The following is a 19835-nucleotide window of genomic DNA, read 5'->3' as shown; positions in this document are numbered from 1 at the left end:
GTATGGTATGCCGGCGGCCGGGCTCCCGGCGACCAGCATACCGGCCCCGGTAGCCCGACAGCGTGGCGAGTGCAAAGGAGCCCCTTGCGGGCTCGCTGCGCTCGCCATGCTGCGGGTACGGTGGCGCGACGCTATTTATTCTCCCTCCAGGGGGGTTGTGGACCCCTACGAGGAAGAATATCTGTCGGTATGCCGTGTGTCGGGATCCCGACATTCGGCATACTGAAGACCACCCCATCGCTAGACCGTGTAAAACTACATCGTTCGTTGTAATAGCACGCCGCACGTGCGCATTGCGCTGCATACGCATGTGCAGAAGTGGCAGGTGGTTGTGATCCTGTGAGGGTGTGCATGTCCCAGTAAGAAGGTACAGTACTGTTCAGGATTGGGAATTTATTAAAACCCTTTTGGTGATACTTATTGAAGCCGAGGTGGACTGTAGAGTTTCATTACCCCTGATGAGATTAGGGAATATAACATCACCTAACTTCGACTTAAAATGTCATTCTCTGTTATGATGAAATCTATTTAGATACCAAATTAATTGAATACATACTTGTGATTGGATATAACATTGAGAACCCTAGCCGGTCATAACCAGTGGTAATCCAATCTATTGTAAGAACTGATTGTTATTCCCTGATGAAGTCCTAACGGACGAAACGCGTTGGGTTTCGCGATCTTGGATTCATAAAGCCTTCACCACAGATTTCTGGTTGGAGATATATCTCTTCACAATTCTGATTGTGATCACCTGATTGTAAAATCCTCACATCAACTGAAATATGTGTTTATATAAGATTGTTACATCATTTTACTGAATTTTTAGTAATTTGTACCAAAGACGAATGTTTAGGTTGTAAATGTCGTCGGTTTGTGTATGAATAAAAACTTTTAAACATAGCTATTCTAAAGGCGTATTGGCTCCCACTAGAACCTTTTTCCTATATATATTATATATATATATATATATACACATATACATACACAGGTTGAGTATCCCATATCCAAATATTCCGAAATACGGACTTTTTTGAGTGAGAGTGAAATACTGAAACCTTTGTTTTTTGATGGCTAAATGTACACAAACTTTGTTTAATACACAAGTTATTAAAAATATTGTATTAAATGACCTTCAGGCTGTGTGTATAAGGTGTATATGAAACATAAATGAATTGTGTGGATGTACACACACTTTGTGCAATGCACAAAGTTATAAAAATTATTGGCTAAAATTGACTTCAGGCTGGGTGTATAAGGTGTATATGTAACATAAATGCATTCTGTGCTTAGATTTAGGTCCCATCACCATGATATCTCACTATGGTATGCAATTATTCCAAAATACGGAAAAATCCCATATCCAAAATTCCTCTGGTCCCAAGCATTTTGGATAAGAGATACTCAACCTGTATATATATATATATATATATATATATATATATATATATATATATATATAGATAGAGAGAGAGAGAGAGAGAGAGAGAGAGAGAGAGATAGAGATAGAGATAATAAGATTTTACTCACCGGTGAATCTATTTCTCGTAGTCCGTAGTGGATGCTGGGACTCCGTAAGGACCATGGGGAATAGCGGCTCCGCAGGAGACTGGGCACAACTAAAGAAAGCTTTAGGACTACCTGGTGTGCACTGGCTCCTCCCTCTATGACCCTCCTCCAGACCTCAGTTAGGATACTGTGCCCGGAAGAGCTGACACAATAAGGAAGGATTTTGAATCCCGGGTAAGACTCATACCAGCCACACCAATCACACCGTATAACTCGTGATACTATACCCAGTTAACAGTATGAACAAGAACTGAGCCTCTCAACAGATGGCTCAACAATAACCCTTTAGTTAAACAATAACTATATACAAGTATTGCAGACAATCCGCACTTGGGATGGGCGCCCAGCATCCACTACGGACTACGAGAAATAGATTTACCGGTGAGTAAAATCTTATTTTCTCTGACGTCCTAAGTGGATGCTGGGACTCCGTAAGGACCATGGGGATTATACCAAAGCTCCCAAACGGGCGGGAGAGTGCGGATGACTCTGCAGCACCGAATGGGCAAACTCTAGGTCCTCCTCAGTCAGGGTGTCAAACTTGTAGAATTTAGCAAATGTGTTTGACCCCGACCAAGTAGCTGCTCGGCAAAGTTGTAGAGCCGAGACCCCTCGGGCAGCCGCCCAAGAAGAGCCCACCTTCCTCGTGGAATGGGCTTTCACTGATTTAGGATGCGGCAGTCCAGCCGCAGAATGTGCAAGCTGAATCGTACTACAGATCCAGCGAGCAATAGTCTGCTTTGAAGCAAGAGCACCCAGCGTGTTGGGTGCATACAGGATAAACAACGAGTCAGTTTTCCTGACCCTAGCTGTCCTGGAAACGTAAATTCTCAGGGCCCTGACTACGTCCAACAACTTGGAAGCCTCCAAGTCTTTAGTAGCCGCAGGCACCACGATAGGTTGGTTCAAATGAAAGGCTGATACCACCTTAGGGAGAAACTGGGGACGAGTCCTCAATTCTGCCCTATCCATATGGAAAATCAGATAAGGGCTTTTACATGACAAAGCCGCCAATTTTGACACACGCCTGGCCGAAGCCAAGGCCAACAGCATGACCACTTTCCACGTGAGATATTTTAATTCCACGGTTTTAAGTGGCTCAAAACAATGTGACTTTAGGAAATCCAACACCACGTTGAGATCCCAAGGTGCCACTGGAGGCACAAAAGGGGGCTGAATATGCAGCACTCCCTTAACAAAAGTCTGAACTTCAGGTAGTGAAGCCAGTTCTCTCTGGAAGAAAATCGATAGAGCCGAAATCTGGACCTTAATGGAACCCAATTTTAGGCCCATAGTCACCCCTGACTGTAGGAAGTGCAGGAAACGGCCCAGCTGAAATTCCTCCGTTGGGGCCTTCCTGGCCTCACACCACGCAACATATTTTCGCCAAATGCGGAGATAATGGTTTGCGGTCACTTCTTTCCTAGCTTTAATCAGCGTAGGAATGACTTCCTCCGGAATGCCCTTTTCCTTCAGGATCCGGTGTTCAACCGCCATGCCGTCAAACGCAGCCGCCGTAAGTCTTGGAATAGACAGGGCCCCTGCTGCAGCAGGTCCTGTCTGAGCGGCAGAGGCCATGGGTCCTCTGAGATCATTTCTTGAAGTTCCGGGTACCAAGCTCTTCTTGGCCAATCCGGAACAATGAGTATAGTTCTTACTCCTCTTCTCCTTATTATCCTCAGTACCTTTGGTATGAGAGGAAGAGGAGGGAACACATAAACCGACCGGTACACCCACGGTGTCACTAGAGCGTCCACAGCTATCGCCTGAGGGTCTCTCGACCTGGCGCAATATCTTTCTAGCTTTTTGTTTAGGCGGGACGCCATCATGTCCACCTGTGGCTTTTCCCAACGGTTTACAATCAGTTGAAAGACTTCCGGATGAAGTCCCCACTCTCCCGGGTGGAGGTCGTGTCTGCTGAGGAAGTCTGCTTCCCAGTTGTCCACTCCCGGAATGAACACTGCTGACAGTGCTAACACGTGATTTTCCGCCCATCGGAGAATCCTTGTGGCTACTGCCATCGCCGTCCTGCTTCTTGTGCCGCCCTGTCGATTCACATGGGCGACTGCCGTGATGTTGTCTGACTGGATCAGTACCGGCTGGTTTTGAAGCAGGGATTTTGCCTGACTTAGGGCATTGTAAATGGCCCTCAGTTCCAGAATATTTATGTGTTATGAAGTCTCCTGACTTGACCATAGTCCTTGGAAGTTTCTTCCTTGTGTGACTGCCCCCCAGCCCCGAAGGCTGGCGTCCGTGGTCACCAGGATCCAGTCCTGTATGCGAATCTGCAGCCCTCTTGAAGATGAGCACTTTGCAGCCACCACAGCAGAGACACCCTGGTCCTTGGAGACAGGGTTATCAGCCGATGCATCTGAAGATGCGATCCGGACCACTTGTCCAACAGGTCCCACTGAAAGGTTCTTGCATGGAACCTGCCGAATGGAATTGCTTCGTAGGAAGCTACCATCTTTCCCAGGATCCGCGTGCAGTGATGCACCGACACCTGTTTTGGTTTTAGAAGGCCTCTGACTAGAGATGACAGCTCCTTGGCCTTCTCCTCCGGGAGAAACACTTTTTTCTGTTCTGTGTCCAGAACCATCCCCAGGAACAGTAGACGTGTCGTGGGGACCAGCTGTGACTTTGGAATATTCAGAATCCAGCCGTGCTGTTGTAGCACCTCCCGAGATAGTGCTACCCCGACCAACAACTGCTCCCTGGACCTCGCCTTTATCAGGAGTTCGTCCAAGTACGGGATAATTAAAACTCCCTTCTTTCGAAGGAGTATCATCATTTCGTCCATTACCTTGGTAAATACCCTCGGAGCCGTGGATAGACCAAACGGCAACGTCTGGAATTGGTAATGACAATCCTGTACCACAAATCTGAGGTACTCCTGGTGAGGATGGTAAATGGGGACATGCAGGTAAGCATCCTTGATGTCCAGTGATACCATGTAATCCCCCTCGTCCAGGCTTGCAATAACCGCCCTGAGCGATTCCATCTTGAACTTGAATTTTTTTATATATGTGTTCAAGGATTTCAAATTTAAAATGGGTCTCACCGAACCGTCCGGTTTCGGTACCACAAACATTGTGGAATAGTAACCCCGTCCTTGTTGAAGTAGGGGCACTTTGACTATCACCTGCTGGGAATACAGCTTGTGAATTGCCTCTAACACTGCCTTCCTGCCTGAGGGAGTTGTTGGTAAGGCAGATTTGAGGAAACGGAGGGGGGGGAGACGTCTCGAATTCCAGCTTGTACCCCTGAGATACTACTTGAAGGATCCAGGGATCCACCCGTGAGCGAGCCCACTGATTGCTGAAGTATTTGAGACGGGCCCCCACCGTACCTGGCTCCGCCTGTGGAGCCCCAGCGTCATGCGGTGGACTTAGAGGAAGCGGGGGAGGACTTTTGCTCCTGGGAACTGGCTGTATGCTGCAGCTTTTTCCCTCTACCTCTGCCTCTGGGCAGAAAGGACGCGCCTTTAACCCGCTTGCCCTTATTGGGCCGAAAGGACTGTACCTGATAATACGGTGCTTTCTTTGGCTGTGAGGGAACATGGGGTAAAAATGTAGACTTCCCAGCTGTTGCTGTGGAAACGAGGTCCGAGAGACCATCCCCGAACAACTTCTCACCCTTATAAGGCAAAACTTCCATGTGCCTTTTAGAATCTGCATCACCTGTCCACTGCCGAGTCCATAACCCTCTCCTGGCAGAAATGGACATTGCACTTATTTTAGATGCCAGCCGGCAAATATCCCTCTGTGCATCTCTCATGTATAAGACTGCGTCTTTAATATGCTCTACGGTTAGCAATATAGTGTCCCTGTCTAGGGTATCAATATTTTCCGACAGGGAATCTGACCACGCAGCTGCAGCACTGCACATCCATGCTGAAGCAATAGTTGGTCTCAGTATAATACCTGTGTGTGTATATACAGACTTCAGGATAGCCTCCTGCTTTCTATCAGCAGGTTCCTTCAGGGCGGCCGTATCCGGAGACGGTAGTGCCACCTTTTTTGACAAGCGTGTGAGCGCTTTATCCACTCTAGGGGATGTTTCCCAACGTGACCTATCCTCTGGCGGGAAAGGGTACGCCATTAGTATCCTCTTAGAAATTACCAGTTTCTTATCGGGGGAAGCCCACGCTTCTTCACACACTTCATTTAATTCCTCAGATGGAGGAAAAACTACTGGTAGTTTTTTCTCTCCAAACATAATACCCTTTTTTGTGGTACCTGGGGTAACATCAGAAATATGCAACACATTTTTCATTGCCTCAATCATATAACGTGTGGCCCTATTGGAAGTTACATTAGTCTCATCGTCGTCGACACTGGAGTCAGTATCCGTGTCGACATCTGTGTCTGCCATCTGAGGTAGCGGGCGTTTTAGAGCCCCTGATGGCTTTTGAGACGCCTGGGCAGGCACAGGCTGAGAAGCCGGCTGTCCCATATTTGGTATGTCGTCAAACCTTTTATGCAAGGAGTCGACACTGTCATGTAATTCCTTCCACAGAACCATCCACTCAGGTGTCGACCCCGCAGGGGGTGACATCACATTTATCGGCATCTGCTCTGCCTCCACATAAGCCTCCTCATCAAACATGTCGACACAGCCGTACCGACACACCGCACACACACAAGGAATGCTCTGACAGAGGACAGGACCCCACAAAGCCCTTTGGGGGGACAGAGAGAGAGTATGCCAGCACACACCAGAGCGCTATAATAATACAGGGATTAACTGAATTATTTCCCCTTATAGCTGCTATATAAGTTATACTGCGCCTAAATTTAGTGCCCCCCCCCTCTCTTTTTTACCCTTTGTAGCTTGATACTGCAGGGGAGAGCCAGGGAGCGATCCTTCCAGCGGAGCTGTGAGGGAAAATGGCGCCAGTGTGCTGAGGGAGTTAGCCCCGCCCCTTTTCCGGCGGACTTCTCCCGCTTTTTTCAGGAATTCTGGCAGGGGTAATTTATCACATATATAGCCTCTGGGACTATATATTGTGATGATTTGCCAGCCAAGGTGTTTATATTGCTGCTCAGGGCGCCCCCCCCCCCCCCCCCCCCCCCCCCCCATCAGTGACCGGAGTGTGAGGTGTGCATGAGGAGCAAAGGCGCACAGCTGCAGTGCTGTGCGCTACCTTGTTGAAGCCCGAGGTCTTCTGCCGCCGATTTTCCGGACCACTTCTTGCTTCTGGCTCTTTAAGGGGGACGGCGGCGCGGCTCCGGGACCGAACGAGGAGAGCCCCTAGTGTGCATCCAGCTCAGCCGGGCACAAAATTCTAACTGAAGTCTGGAGGAGGGTCATAGAGGGAGGAGCCAGTGCACACCAGTTAGACCTAAAGCTTTCTTTATAGTTGTGCCCAGTCTCCTGCGGAGCCGCTATTCCCCACGGTCCTTACGGAGTCCCAGCATCCACTTAGGACGTCAGAGAAACATATTGATCCTGAAGGCAGGTTCGTCTTGCTTGACGCACTGATCGATAACACCATGTACACCTTTCTTAATGTATATGCCCCCAATGCCTCCCCTGATTCTTTTTTTGCAGCTCCTTATCAACGCTCCTACCAATGGGGTGGCCAAAACTTGGTTGTAAGTGGAGATTTTAATCTGGTGTTCGACCCATCCATGGACAGATCTCGGGTAAGTACCTCCACCTTCCTCTCCACCTCTCAACTGCTATCTTCTTTCTGTACACAACTCGACCTACTTGACCCCTGGCGCATCTTTCACACGACCCAGAAAGACTTTTCCTTTTACGCTCATCCCCACTCCCGCATTGACTATATCTTCACCTCCACATCCCTCTTTCCCAAGGTTACACACACGTCCATTGCAGACATTATCATTTCCGATCACGCCCCTATATCGATAGATATTCGAACAACTTTGCCTCCTCGTGGCCCCCCATGTTGGCGCTTTCCTGCATACCTCCGCCACTCCACTGACTTCCTCCTTCACCTCAAACAATCCTGGCTCAATTACACTTTGGACAATAGTGACCAGATGCTAGATTCCCCTGTGTTTTGGGGTGCTGCCAAAGCAGTCCTTAGAGGGCATGTCATGTCCTATACTCACTCGAAGAGGAAAAAAATTTCTTCGCAGCTGCAGACTCTGAGTATGTCGCTAACCTCCTCATATCGGAGATACAAGCAACATGACACCCCGGCCCACAAAGAGCCTCATCTCTCCGCAAAACTCATATACGACACTTTCCTCACTGAACGAGCCCAACTCTCTTATGACTATCAAAGGAACAAGTTTCACAGATGGGGCAATAAGCCGGGCAGGCGGTTAGCTAATTTGATTAAGGGACCTAAATCCCGTACTTGGATTAACGCCATCGATATCTCCGGTAAATTGGTTTCAGACCCTGATTTTATTTGCACTGAATTTATGCTCTTTTACCGTTCTTTGTACACCAAAGGCCCTGATGACCCTGCTGCTAATTATTCCTTTCTCAAATCCGCTGATCTCCCGACCCTCTCTCAGGAAGAAAGGGACCTACTGGAAAACCCAATTACCGCTAAGGAGGTTGTGGACACTATTAAAAGCTTACCTAATAACAAGAGCCATGGCCCTGATGGCTTTAGCGCAGAATTTTACAAAATGATGCGCAAGGACCTGGCCCCTACTCTCACTTCCCTTTATAATCATATTCTTTCTACCAAACACACCCCGATTAGGTTAAATGAAGCTAAAATAATTGTCATAGCGAAGCCTGGCAAAGACCCCTCCCTCCCTGGTTCCTATAGACCAATATCCCTCTTAAATCAGGACTTTAAAATTTTGACCAAACTAATGGCCACTCGCCTACAATCCTGTCTGTCTCGTATTATATCGCCAGCCCAGTTAGGCTTCCTTAGAAATAGACAATCGAAGAAAGGCATTAGGGCGGCTCTGGCCGCCATCACTTACTCTCGCTCCCACAATCTAGTTAATAATATTTTGATTAATCTCGACACGGAAAAGGCTTTTGACAAGATCGCCTGGCCCCACCTTGATCGGGTCTTACGTCACCAACGTTTCGGGGAAAGGTTTTGTGGTCTTGTCAACTCCCTCTATACCAATCCTACGGCGCAAGTGATGGTCAACAATATCTCTTCCACTCCTTTTACTCTCGAAAGAGGAACCAGACAGGGATGCCCCCTTTCTCTCCTCCTTTTCATTTTAGCCTTGGAACCTTTTATACGCCACATTGCTAGTTTAACTAATTTCAGAGGCATTCAGATTGGCACTCAAGAATTGAAAATCATAGCGTTCGCGGATGATATACTCCTCCTCACTTCGAATCCCAAACAGTCAATCCCGGCACTACAGGAAGCTATAACCTGCTTTTCTTCCTTTGCAGGCTTCTCGATTAATTATGATAAATCGGAAGCCCTAGCCATATTTCGACAAGCCACTGTAGGCTGGGACCCCCCCTTTCCGTTCCGATGGGCCCCCACCCATCTCACTTATCTGGGGATTCTATTAGCCGCAGACCCCTCCCTCCTTTACTCCTATAACATCCAACCTATTCTCGCCAAAATCCAAACGGAACTTGGCCTCTGGCAAAATTTTCCTCTCAACCTCCTGGGACGATGCAACCTTGTCAAAATAACGAGTTTTCCCAAATTGCTCTACGTACTCCAGATGGTCCCTATACTGCTCACAAAATCGGACTTATCCCTTCTTAACTCACATATATCTAAGTTTATATGGGCCAATAAAAGGCCTCGGATAAGTTTTTTCAAGTTGTCCCAATCAGTTCAGAATGGGGGACTAAACTTGCCTGACATAGAGCAGTATAATAGGGCCTGCCTTCTCCGTGTAGCCATGGATTGGCTCAACACCACAAATGTCTTCACCGACTCACTGCTAGACTCCCAACTATGCGCCCCTCTGTCCCTTAGTTGCATCCTACATGCCAGTGGTACTACTTTAAAGACGTCTCACTTAGACAATACCCTCTTGACCTCTACTATTTTGGCATGGAAAAGGTCTAGGAAATCATTGGATTTACAATGCCTTCATTCTCTGTTTCTCCCTTTTCTGGGGAACTTGGACTTTCACGACGGACATGCTTCCTTCCCTTTTAATAGCTGGCACACGGCGGGAATCACACATGTTCGCAATCTCCTTAACTCCTTACACGAACCACTCACTTTCACTGAGGCCATAGCCAAATATAACATTAGTCCCAGTCATGGATTTTATTATTTTCAGGCCTCTCATTATAAACGCTCAGTCTTGGCACGACTTGATAGAAGGGATTTTCTCAATCCTCTTGACACGCTTATATACTCCGGTACATACTCCATCTCAACTATTTATGCCCGGATCCGCACGGTCATTATCCCCTCTTCCGACCTTTCACAACTCGAAAAATGTTCATCTTAGATCCCTTCCATGTCCCCGGAGGCGGTGTTGGACTGCTTTAACATATCTTTGAAGCTTATTCCGGCGAGTGTCTACCAGGAAATGTCGTATAAGATCTTGCACAGGGCTTATATTTCTCCAAAATGAAGTCATCTGATGGGCCTCTCGTAGTCTGCAGCATGCGTCAAATGCTCCGCACCAATAGCTGACATCATGCACTGCTTCTGGCATTGCCCTCACATACAAACGTTTTGGGATGGGTTGCAGGCATACAGCTCCTCTACACTAGGCATTGATTTTCAATGTACCGCCTCTTGGGCTCTTTTCGGGCACCTCCTTGATCAGCCGAACATCCCCTCTCCTGACAAAAAATTAGTGACTCTATTGTCAGCGGTGGGGAGGAAAGCTATTCTCCAACAGTGGATACACGCTACTCCCCCTTCCCTACCTACGGCTACCTCCAGATTACTCTTTCTTTTTACCATGGATTGGCTGGAGACCTCTCTTGACAAAGAGACTCTCACCCCGGCACTGTTCCATTGCTGGGGTAAATTTATACATACACTGCCTACATCCACCAAACTAGCTATCCAACAAAGCTGCCACTGCACCACATGGTACTGTCATCAACTTCTGGATCATAGGCCCCCTATCTCTCTTTCATAACTCGGTGCAACTGATGTCCTCTCTATACTCTCTGCACCATCTCTCTCTTTCTTATTCTCCCCCCCCCCCACCCCCATCTCATTCCATTCCTCTTCCAATCTCTCTTTGACCTCCGGTATTCGTATCCTTCTCTTCTCCTTGCTCTGATGTTCTTTCCATGGATGGGGAGATGGCCCCCTGGCCTTGGCAGACAATGTTTATGTTTTTTTTTTTTTTTTGTTTAATCAGGTTTTTATTAAGGATTTTCAATGTATAAACAGAAGAAGGGGAAAACACCCATATATATACAGGTAGAAAAACATCCATATCAACAGTGTATAATAATAATTACAAGTCTAGTCGTACAGATGTCAAAGGGAGGGTATTCAGCTCCAGAGATGGATGGATGCAATAGGGGTAGAATATACCAAGTAATATTTAAAAAAAAAATGGGGTTGTTCTACCTTAGGTAAAAGTGTTTTCATATGCAATGCTTATATAGATTAATTGAAAAAGAGAGTAGAAGAATAGGAGCGCCCGATGGCAATAAGATAGAAATAGAGAGAAGTGAGAAGTAGGAGAGGGTGAGAAAAGGAAAGATGGGGTTGTAGAAGTTGGGGTAGGGGGGGGGGGGGGGGGGGTTTACCACTTAACAAGTCAATGGAATGTAAAAAATTAAGATTTCAGTTATCATCCAGGGGAGTGGCTAAGTAAGCCTGGGAGGCTTTGTATTCCAACCAGGGGGACCATGTGGATTCGAATTCACGAGATTTGCCTATCGATGTGAGGAACAAGTCTTCCATTCTCATAAAATAATTCAATTTAGTGAACCATGTACGACACGTAGGAGGGTTGTGGGATCTCCACCTGGCCGGGATAGCCGCACGTGCTGCATTGCTTAAGTGTCGTAGCAGGGAGTGTTTGTGTTGAGATATTGGGATTGTAGAGTGGTTGATAAGCCAGAAAGCTGGGTCATGAGGGGTTTGGGTCTTGAGAATGATCTGAGAGATGCGTATAACTTCCTGCCAAAAGGGTTGGATTAGTGAGCATGTCCACCAGATATGTAAAAGAGTGCCATATGAAGAGGAGCATCGCCAACACAGAGCTGACGAGGATGGGTACATAGCATGGAGGAGAGAGGGGTGTCTGTACCATCTCGTCATGACTTTATATTGAGTCTCTCTTATTTGGACACAAACAGAGCTTGTATGGGTTTTTAAGCATATTTTTTCCCAGTCTCTACACGACAGAGAGATGCCCAGGTCTCTCTCCCATGTCACAGCAAAGGATGGAGTGTCTGTAGGTTGGGAGTGGCAGGCAATTTTGTAAAGCGCGGAAATAGTGTGGGTTGGGTCATGTACGGCAACGCAAAGTTTCTCAAAAAGGGTCATCTCTCTGGCGGCGTTTTGGAGTCTAGAGTTGGATATTAGGAAATGTCTTATTTGCAGGAATTTCCAAAAGTCCTGTTGGGGGATGTCCCACTTTGCCTTGAGTTCTGAGAATTGCTTGACTCCAGTTGATGACACCATCTGGCCGACCCTGAACAAACCTGCTGAAGCCCAATGTGAAAAGTGGGCTGGGTTGATTCCTGGTGCAAATTCAGGGTCGGCCAGAAAGGACGTCAGGGGGCTGAATTTAGAAGAGATGTAAGGTAATGTGCGCAATGATTTCCACGTAGTAAGTGTAGGAGTAATGGTGGGGTGGGGGAGGAGCAGTTTTGGGAGGGCGGGGAGCCAGGGAAATATTTCTGGGAATTGTTGTATGTATAGGCCCTCCAACTTCACCCATTGTTTAAGTTCGCGGTATCTTGTCCAATCTATGATTCTATTCAAAAGGATGGCATGGTAATAATTTTTTATGTCAGGAAGCTTAAGGCCGCCACTTACAATCGGCTTTGTCAATTGGGAGCTACGAATCCTAGGTCTCCTACGTTGCCAGACAAATTGTCGAATCAAGAGTGAGATTGATCGAAACCAGGTCTCCGGGATGCGGATCGGAAGGGTCTGCATCAAATATAATAATTTAGGGAGGGTGTTCATCTTAACTACATTTATTCTTCCGAACCAGGATAAAAGTTTCACGTTCCATCTGGAGTAGTCATTCCGAATCGTGTGTAGTAGGGGTAAGTAATTTAAAGGGAACAATTGGGATTCGTTGGCGCTCAATTTAACACCAAGGTATGTTATGTGGGAAGATTGCCACGCGAAAGGAAAAGAGCGTTTAAGGGCTGCGACGGAGTCTATAGGAGCAGAAATGTTAAGGGCACTAGATTTATTATAGTTAATTTTAAAGTTGGAAAGATGTCCAAATAGATCAAGTTCTTTCATTAGGTGTGGGAGGGAGTCAGTGGGATGTGAAATTATGGCCAGGAGGTCGTCGGCAAACAAGGCGAGCTTATATTCACTATCACCTACGGTGAAACCTTTGATAGCCTGATTTGCCCGAATAGACCTGGCTAATGCCTCAATACATAGCACGAAGATCAAAGGAGATAGTGGGCAGCCCTGTCTGGTGCCGTTGCTTATGGGGAATGGGTCTGATAGGGTACCGTTTACGCGAACCCTTGCCGTCGGGGAGTCATATAGGGCCATTATCCAGGCGAGTGCATTATGACCCAAGCCTATGTGCTCCAAGATGGTTTCCATAAATTTCCAACTGACCCTATCAAATGCCTTTTCGGCGTCAGTGGAGAGTAGGATGGTAGGGGTAGTACTGTGGGAAGCTAGGTGAATGAGGTTGAGAATTTTGGTAGTGTTGTCTTTGGCCTCTCGGCCCAAGACAAAACCCACCTGGTCACTATGGACTAGGAGAGGGATCAGCACGTTAAGTCTGTTCGCCAGAATCTTTGCGTAAATTTTAAGATCTACGTTGAGAAGGGAGATGGGTCTGTAGCTGGAGCAGGCCAAAGGATCTTTGCCCTGTTTCGGTATAACCGACACGTGGGCCTCCAATGAGTCACGGGAGAAGTGGGAGCCAGATGTAATTGAGTTGAATGCACGGAGAAGGAGAGGGAATAATTTATCTTTAAACACCTTGTAGTATGCTATAGTGAAGCCGTCAGGGCCAGGACTTTTCCCCGACTTCATAGAGGAGATGGCCCGGTTTAACTCTTGGGTGGTGAAAGGAGCTTCCAGTATATTTAGCTCCGAGGTTGGGAGAACAGGGTAATCGATGGACTTTAGATAGTCTCTTATTTTTTGGTGGAAGAGGAGGGGATCTACAGCAGGGGAAGCGTTCTCTAGATTGTAGAGCAAGGTGTAGAATTGTGCGAAGCATGCCCCAATCTCAGGTGATTTAAATTTGGGGGTCCCTCTGGCGTCTTTTACCGAGCTAATAAATGAAGCTGAGTGTTGGGCTTGTATAGCATGAGCCAGGACTCGACCAGGTTTATTGCCCCACTGGTAATACTTCTGTTTACATTTACGGATGGAGTGAATTATATTGTTAGAGAGAAGTTTATTCAGCTGGGCGCGAGCTTCTGATAGCTCTACTAGGGTCACATCTGACAGTGATACTTTGTGGGCTGTCTCAAGGGTGTGGATTTTATGTAAAAGGCCTAAGATCAGAGTCTGCCTCTGTTTCTTTTTGTGGGTGCCCAGTTGTATCAGCTTCCCGCGAAGGACACATTTATGCGCCTCCCACACGGTCAGGTGGGAGACATCATCCGTGACGTTTGTGGCAATGTAGTCGTCTAGAGTCTTGTCTAAGGTTTCTTTACAGAGTGTGTCATATAGAAGAGACTCATTGAGTCTCCAGGTCCATTGTTTATGAGAGCCGTGATGGAGGGTCAAGGTCAAAGTCACCGGGGCATGGTCAGACCATGTGATAGAGCCAATGGTGGCATCTATAAGAAGTGGGAGGTGTCTATGGCTAAGGAATAAGTAGTCAATGCGGGAATAAACCTTATGGGGGTGTGAATAAAAGGAGTAATCGCGTCCTGAAGGATTAAGGGTTCTCCAAGAGTCGGCTAGTTGCCGTGTGTGAAGTAGGTGTTTAACACGGCGGTATTTAGATGCCACAAATCTGGAGGCTTGAGTTGAGGTGTCGGTATTGGGGTCTAATGTCCAGTTAAAGTCACCACCTACAACCGCAATACCTTGTAACAGAGAATCTAGTTTCGGGAGGTAGGAGTTAAAGAAGGATAGCTGGGCCTGGTTTGGGGCGTAGATCACCGCAAAAGTAAATATTTGCTCAGAGATCTTACAGGTCAAAACAAGGAACCTTCCCGGTACTACTCTGTGTATAACAACGTCTGAGATACGTACGTCTCTGGAGAAAACAATAGCCACCCCTTTGGATTTGCTGCCTGGGGTGTTGCTATAAAACGCTACTGGGAAATAGCGATTGGTGATGGAAGGATTACGGATTCCAACCTTGAAATGGGTCTCCTGCACTAGTGCAACATCTGTTCTCTCAGATCTTAACAGACGTAAAAGGCTAGATCTCTTCTCCGGTGAGTTGAGACCTCGTGCATTAAGGGACAGCACTTTAATCTTCCCTGGGGAACTCATGGTGGGTTTAAGTAGAACATTTTCCTAGAAACCTTGAAGTGGAAGGAGGGGGAAAAGAGAGAAGGAAGAGCAAGCATGGAAAAAGAGATAAAAGAGAAAGAAATACAAAAACAATGTAATAACATCAGCAAAAAACCCGCAGGAGAGAGACCGAACCGTAATCTCATCAGTCTCCCTGCCGGCATGTAGCCAGAGGCGGGTGTTGTATGGGGGATGGGTCGCAACCCGAACCATGATAACAGCAATAACATATTTAAACTGACACAGTGAAAAGGGGGGAAGAGAAAGAAATAAGAAGGGAGATGGCCAGAGGGGGGGGGGGGGGGGGGCAAGGGCAGCAGCCAAAGCCTCCGCCCCCTCCCCCCGCCGGCCAGCCCAATCACGAATATTAACCATCTATCAAAAACCTCTGTAAATAACTAGGGAACGATATGTAACTTGGTTGTGGACCCTATGAGAGGAAAAATTTACCCTCTAACAATGCATTAACAGCAAGAAAGTCTGTAGGAGGGGAAAAACAATATCAGTCAGATGGGTCCATTATAGCTAATCGGTTTTGGAAGGAGATGTATTAGACTGGGGTCTCTTCCCAGTACCTCGAACCTCTTGCCATGGTCGCTCGTTGGAAGCCCGGTTATGAGGGGGTATATCCGGAAGAGGAAACTCCCAGTCCGGAATGGACAATGGAGGAAGGCCTAGGGAGGTGCAAAACGGAGTCAGGCCTGTGTGGGAAGATAGGGTGTACCATTTCCCGGAGGAGCAGACTTGAATGTGAAATGGAAATCCCCAACGGTAGCGAAGTTGACGTTTCCGCAGCTCGTCTGTCAGGGGTTTCAGGGATTTCCGCTGCTGTAGTGTGTACCAGGAAAGGTCTTGGAAGAGGCTTATAGTGCAGCCATTGAAGTCGATATTATCAAGTTGCCTGGCTTTGAACATGATCTCCTCCTTTTGGGCGAAGTAATGGAGTCGGCATATGATGTCACGAGGTTGGTCAGTGGCTAGGCCCCTCGGTCTAAGGGCTCTGTGGGCTCTGTCGAAGGTGATGACATTATCCGAATTTGCTCCCAAGAGTTTGTTAAATATCTTGGATAGGGCATCTACTAGACCAGACTGGGAAACCTCCTCCGGGAGACCACGGACTCTGATGTTGTTCCGTCTGCCCCTGTTGTCGATATCCGTCATTCTGGACTGCAAAGCCCGGATTTCTTTGGATTGAGCGAGGACAGAATCCCTCAGCTGGGACATACAGGAAGCACTGGCTACTTGGTCTTCCTCTAGAGTAACCACTCGGTCGGATAGGTGGGAAATGTCGCTTTTGATGGAAGCGAGCTCGTTCCTGATAGTGTCCTGTAGGTCTTGTTTTGTGGGAAGGGACCTCATGAAGGTTAGGATGTCCCGGAGTTCTTGACTACTAGCTACCGAGGGGTCAGCCATCTCCCCAGCTGGATTCGAAGTCGGAGAAGCAGAGGGGGAGGTCTGGGAGCGGGGAGAGGAGCGGTTCTCCATCTGTGGGGAAATCGTGGGATGGAGGAACGGCCTCAGGTCTGCTTGAGACCTCGTGACTTTCCGAGGTTGGTTGTTTTTGCTCCGTCTAGAGGATTTCGAGGCACGTCTCATATTCTAGAGAGGAACAGTGTGGAAGGTGTTTGCAAGTAGCTCAAGATGTGTCAGGATCAGCAGGATACGTTTGGCAACATGGCTCTTAGGAGGCGACCATCCCCCCGTGGCCTGGTATCAGATTGCCATCAAGTGCCCCTTGGTAGAGTAGTAGAGAACAAAAGTCCAGGGCAGTGCATGGCGGTGTTTATGCGCCAGACAGCAAGTAGAGAAAATATAGAGGTTAGAGGGTCTCTGCAACCGCGGAGAGTATGATGGAAGGCAGCGGACGTAGGCTCTCTGGTCATGCAGGTCGGGGCGGCGGGTGAGGCTCACCTGAGTCCCGAGGGACCCCACTTCCGGAGCACCGTTGCTTTTTTTTTTTTTTTTTAATACTTTATTTATTTATTTTTCGGACACTCGCGGTCCAAGATGGTCACCGCCTGGGTTCTGAGGCTCCTGGCCCGGTTTTGGCAGGGTCTCCCTGTTCAGCTAGCGTCCGCAGTGCAGGCGGAGCAAATCAAGAACTCCCAGGTCCCCGGGAGCCAGCGGGAAGCGCCACCCGTCAAGTCGGTCACCAGGCCACGCCCCCAAGGCAGTGTGGGGGGGGCGTGTGTAAGGGATCGGGGCCCCGAATCCCCACAGCCCGTTTATTTTTATTTTTATTTTCTGCAGTGTGGGCAGATTGCCCACAACCAAAATGGCGCCGCCTGTCCCCTGAGCCAGGCCTCCACACCAGAGGCACCAGGAGCAAGCCGAATCGTTGGTGGGGAGGGTGAGTGAAGCTGCCGGCAAGAAGACGGCTCACAGCCAGGGGGGGGGGGACTGGAGCTTTGTGTGCGGGCTCCCAGCGGGCGGGAGACGCGTCCGCGCCGAGCAGCGGGTCCCTGCTCCGTGCGCCGAGTCCCCGCTCCGTGCAGCGTAGACAGCAGGGGGGGGGGGGGGTCTCGCGGCAGGCCAGCCAGGCACAGGGCAGTCACTGATATGCTCGGGAGAAGTCGTCCCTCCCGAGCTCAGTCGCCGCTCGGCCCGCACTTCCGGCCGGGGGGAGCTCAGACTGTAGTCCCCGGTTCTCTATAGAGGGGAGGGCCGCAACCTGCAGGGACCCTTAAAAGGGCTCCTCGGCTCCGCAACCCAGACCCTCTGGTCCCGGATGGTAGAGGTGTGCAGTAGGATATGTTAGAGGGGTTAAGGATTCCCTAAAACAGTTTTATTTTAGTAATAAGATCAGGGCCGGCAGGAGCTCCTCGAGATCACCTCTTCACAGCTCACAGGCCAGGCCACGCCCCCAATGTTTATGTTTTTGTTGTTTTTATTTTTATTTTTTCTGTATGTCTTGGATTTCTGTTAGGCGTCTTCCCTGTTGTAGGACGCCTTGATATAACTACAGTATTAGTATTGTCTTAGACCTGTTATGATTTTGTAGAAGTATATATCTACTTCTCTTTATATTGCTTCTTCGTGTTATGTTCTGGTCACCCTTTTAACCCATGTGTTTTATGTTTGAAAATGGAAAATGAAAGGTACGGTTGGGATTATACAGTTGCCGTTATATGTCTCCCAATTACATGTTCTCAGCTATGTCTCTTAGGCCCTGTACCTACGGTTTGTACTGCTTATTCTGGTTTGTACTTATGCCTCAATAAAATATATTTGGGGGGGGAAAAAAACAGTGCAATCCTGATCACATGGAATGGAGTCTTCCTGGGAAGATAAATCCTCTGCAGCATATGAAACAGTGGGGGGTAATTCCAAGTTGATCGCAGCAGGATTTTTTTTAGCAATTGGGCAAAACCATGTGCACTGCAGGGGAGGCAGATATTTCTGTAAGATGCTGAGGAGGGAGAACAGTGTTTTCTCAGCAAATCAGAAGTTGCTTTAGACATGCTGACATATTTCACTGAAACTCCATCTCACAACTTCTGTTACTGAAGTTGACTATGAAATTAATTAAATGAACTGCTGTGTGTGTCGTACAGATCAGGCTTTCACCACTTCCAGCCAAGTGGCCCCCTTGCTCCTATATAATAAAAGGCCTAAGCTGCTCCTCACCTCTACAGGGGGAATTCAAGTGTTTTGCACGCCGGCGGCCACTAGATCGCACACGATGGAGCAATTCAAGTGGTGCTCCTTTCGGGTGCGCACAACTGCCGTGTTGACATTACCGTTATGTTGTTCCATCATTTTGATGGGCTGGTCATTATTAATGTATAAATAGAAAAGAAAATATCTCACACCTTAATGAATACCGACCCCAGTGCTCCCTCATTTTACCGCCTGCCCCATATCCTCACTCCACACAATGAAATCAGCCATACCTGGTCGGTGCCTCTTACTGGCCTCTGCGGACAGCGACAAATTCTGCGTCCGGCACTGTCCCGCCTTTCCTCCTGTTCCTCCCGGGTAGTGATGTATAACGGAGGCAGAACACAGGCCCTCTAAGGCAGCTGCAACGACAATAGCAGGAAATGGGCCCATTATAAAAGCTCAGAACCACATACACACGTTACACAGTTTGCGGAATTAAATGCACTGGGAGATATTTCACTCAACAATCATGTAATTATATAGCGCCGCCATATGAGGGCAGTAGCCACTCAAACTGAAAAGAGGAGGCTTCTGGGAAATGCAATGAACATAGCAGTCCACTGAGTTAACACTAGGAATTGCAACTGCGATTTCCCAGAATCCTGTTCTACTATTTGCATATTATACCCCAGAACCCTGGCACAGAACATAACTTACCTCCTAGCCAAACAAAGTCATTGACGGCTCGTAGCAGTTCAACAGCCATATGATAATGGACCAGCGCGTCTTGCAGCATCCCAGCCTGCAGGCACAGGTCTCCCACGTGCTTCCGCATACGCCCCTGACAGCGCTTCTTATAATGTCTGTGGAAGGATAAGCGCCCCGTTATTACAGAGGCTGCACAATATACTGTACAGGAAACGTGGCAGTGTAAACATTTAGTTTTTATGCCACATGAAATAGAACATAAGAAAGACATATTAGATTACACTGACAAGGGCTGCAGACAGTCATTAGATTGCAAGCTCTGTGTTCCAGTCATGTTGGAGAAACAACTATTGCTGATTAGCAGAGGCCACTGGGACGCTGGACGCGTAACACAGACTTGCCCGTCTTTCAC

General features: G+C 47.9%; 1 protein-coding gene across 2 annotated transcripts in view; it reads right to left on the bottom strand.

Moving 5' to 3' along the window:
• The window catches only part of TRAPPC9 (trafficking protein particle complex subunit 9), a 1110831-nt gene that overhangs the window by 1070020 nt on the left and 20976 nt on the right, over positions 1 to 19835 (bottom strand). For both annotated transcript variants that reach the window (XM_063921220.1, XM_063921221.1), the window contains exons 3-4: positions 19433 to 19578; positions 19006 to 19134 (exon numbers count right to left, since the gene is read on the bottom strand). In XM_063921220.1, coding sequence (XP_063777290.1) covers positions 19006 to 19134; positions 19433 to 19578 — 275 coding nt within the window. The remainder of the gene's footprint in view (positions 1 to 19005; positions 19135 to 19432; positions 19579 to 19835) is intronic.

This window comes from Pseudophryne corroboree, chromosome 5, assembly GCF_028390025.1.
Source record: "Pseudophryne corroboree isolate aPseCor3 chromosome 5, aPseCor3.hap2, whole genome shotgun sequence".
Lineage (NCBI taxonomy): Eukaryota > Metazoa > Chordata > Amphibia > Anura > Myobatrachidae > Pseudophryne > Pseudophryne corroboree.
Note: the sequence above shows the minus strand (reverse complement) of the source record. Positions and strands in the feature narration are given on the sequence as shown.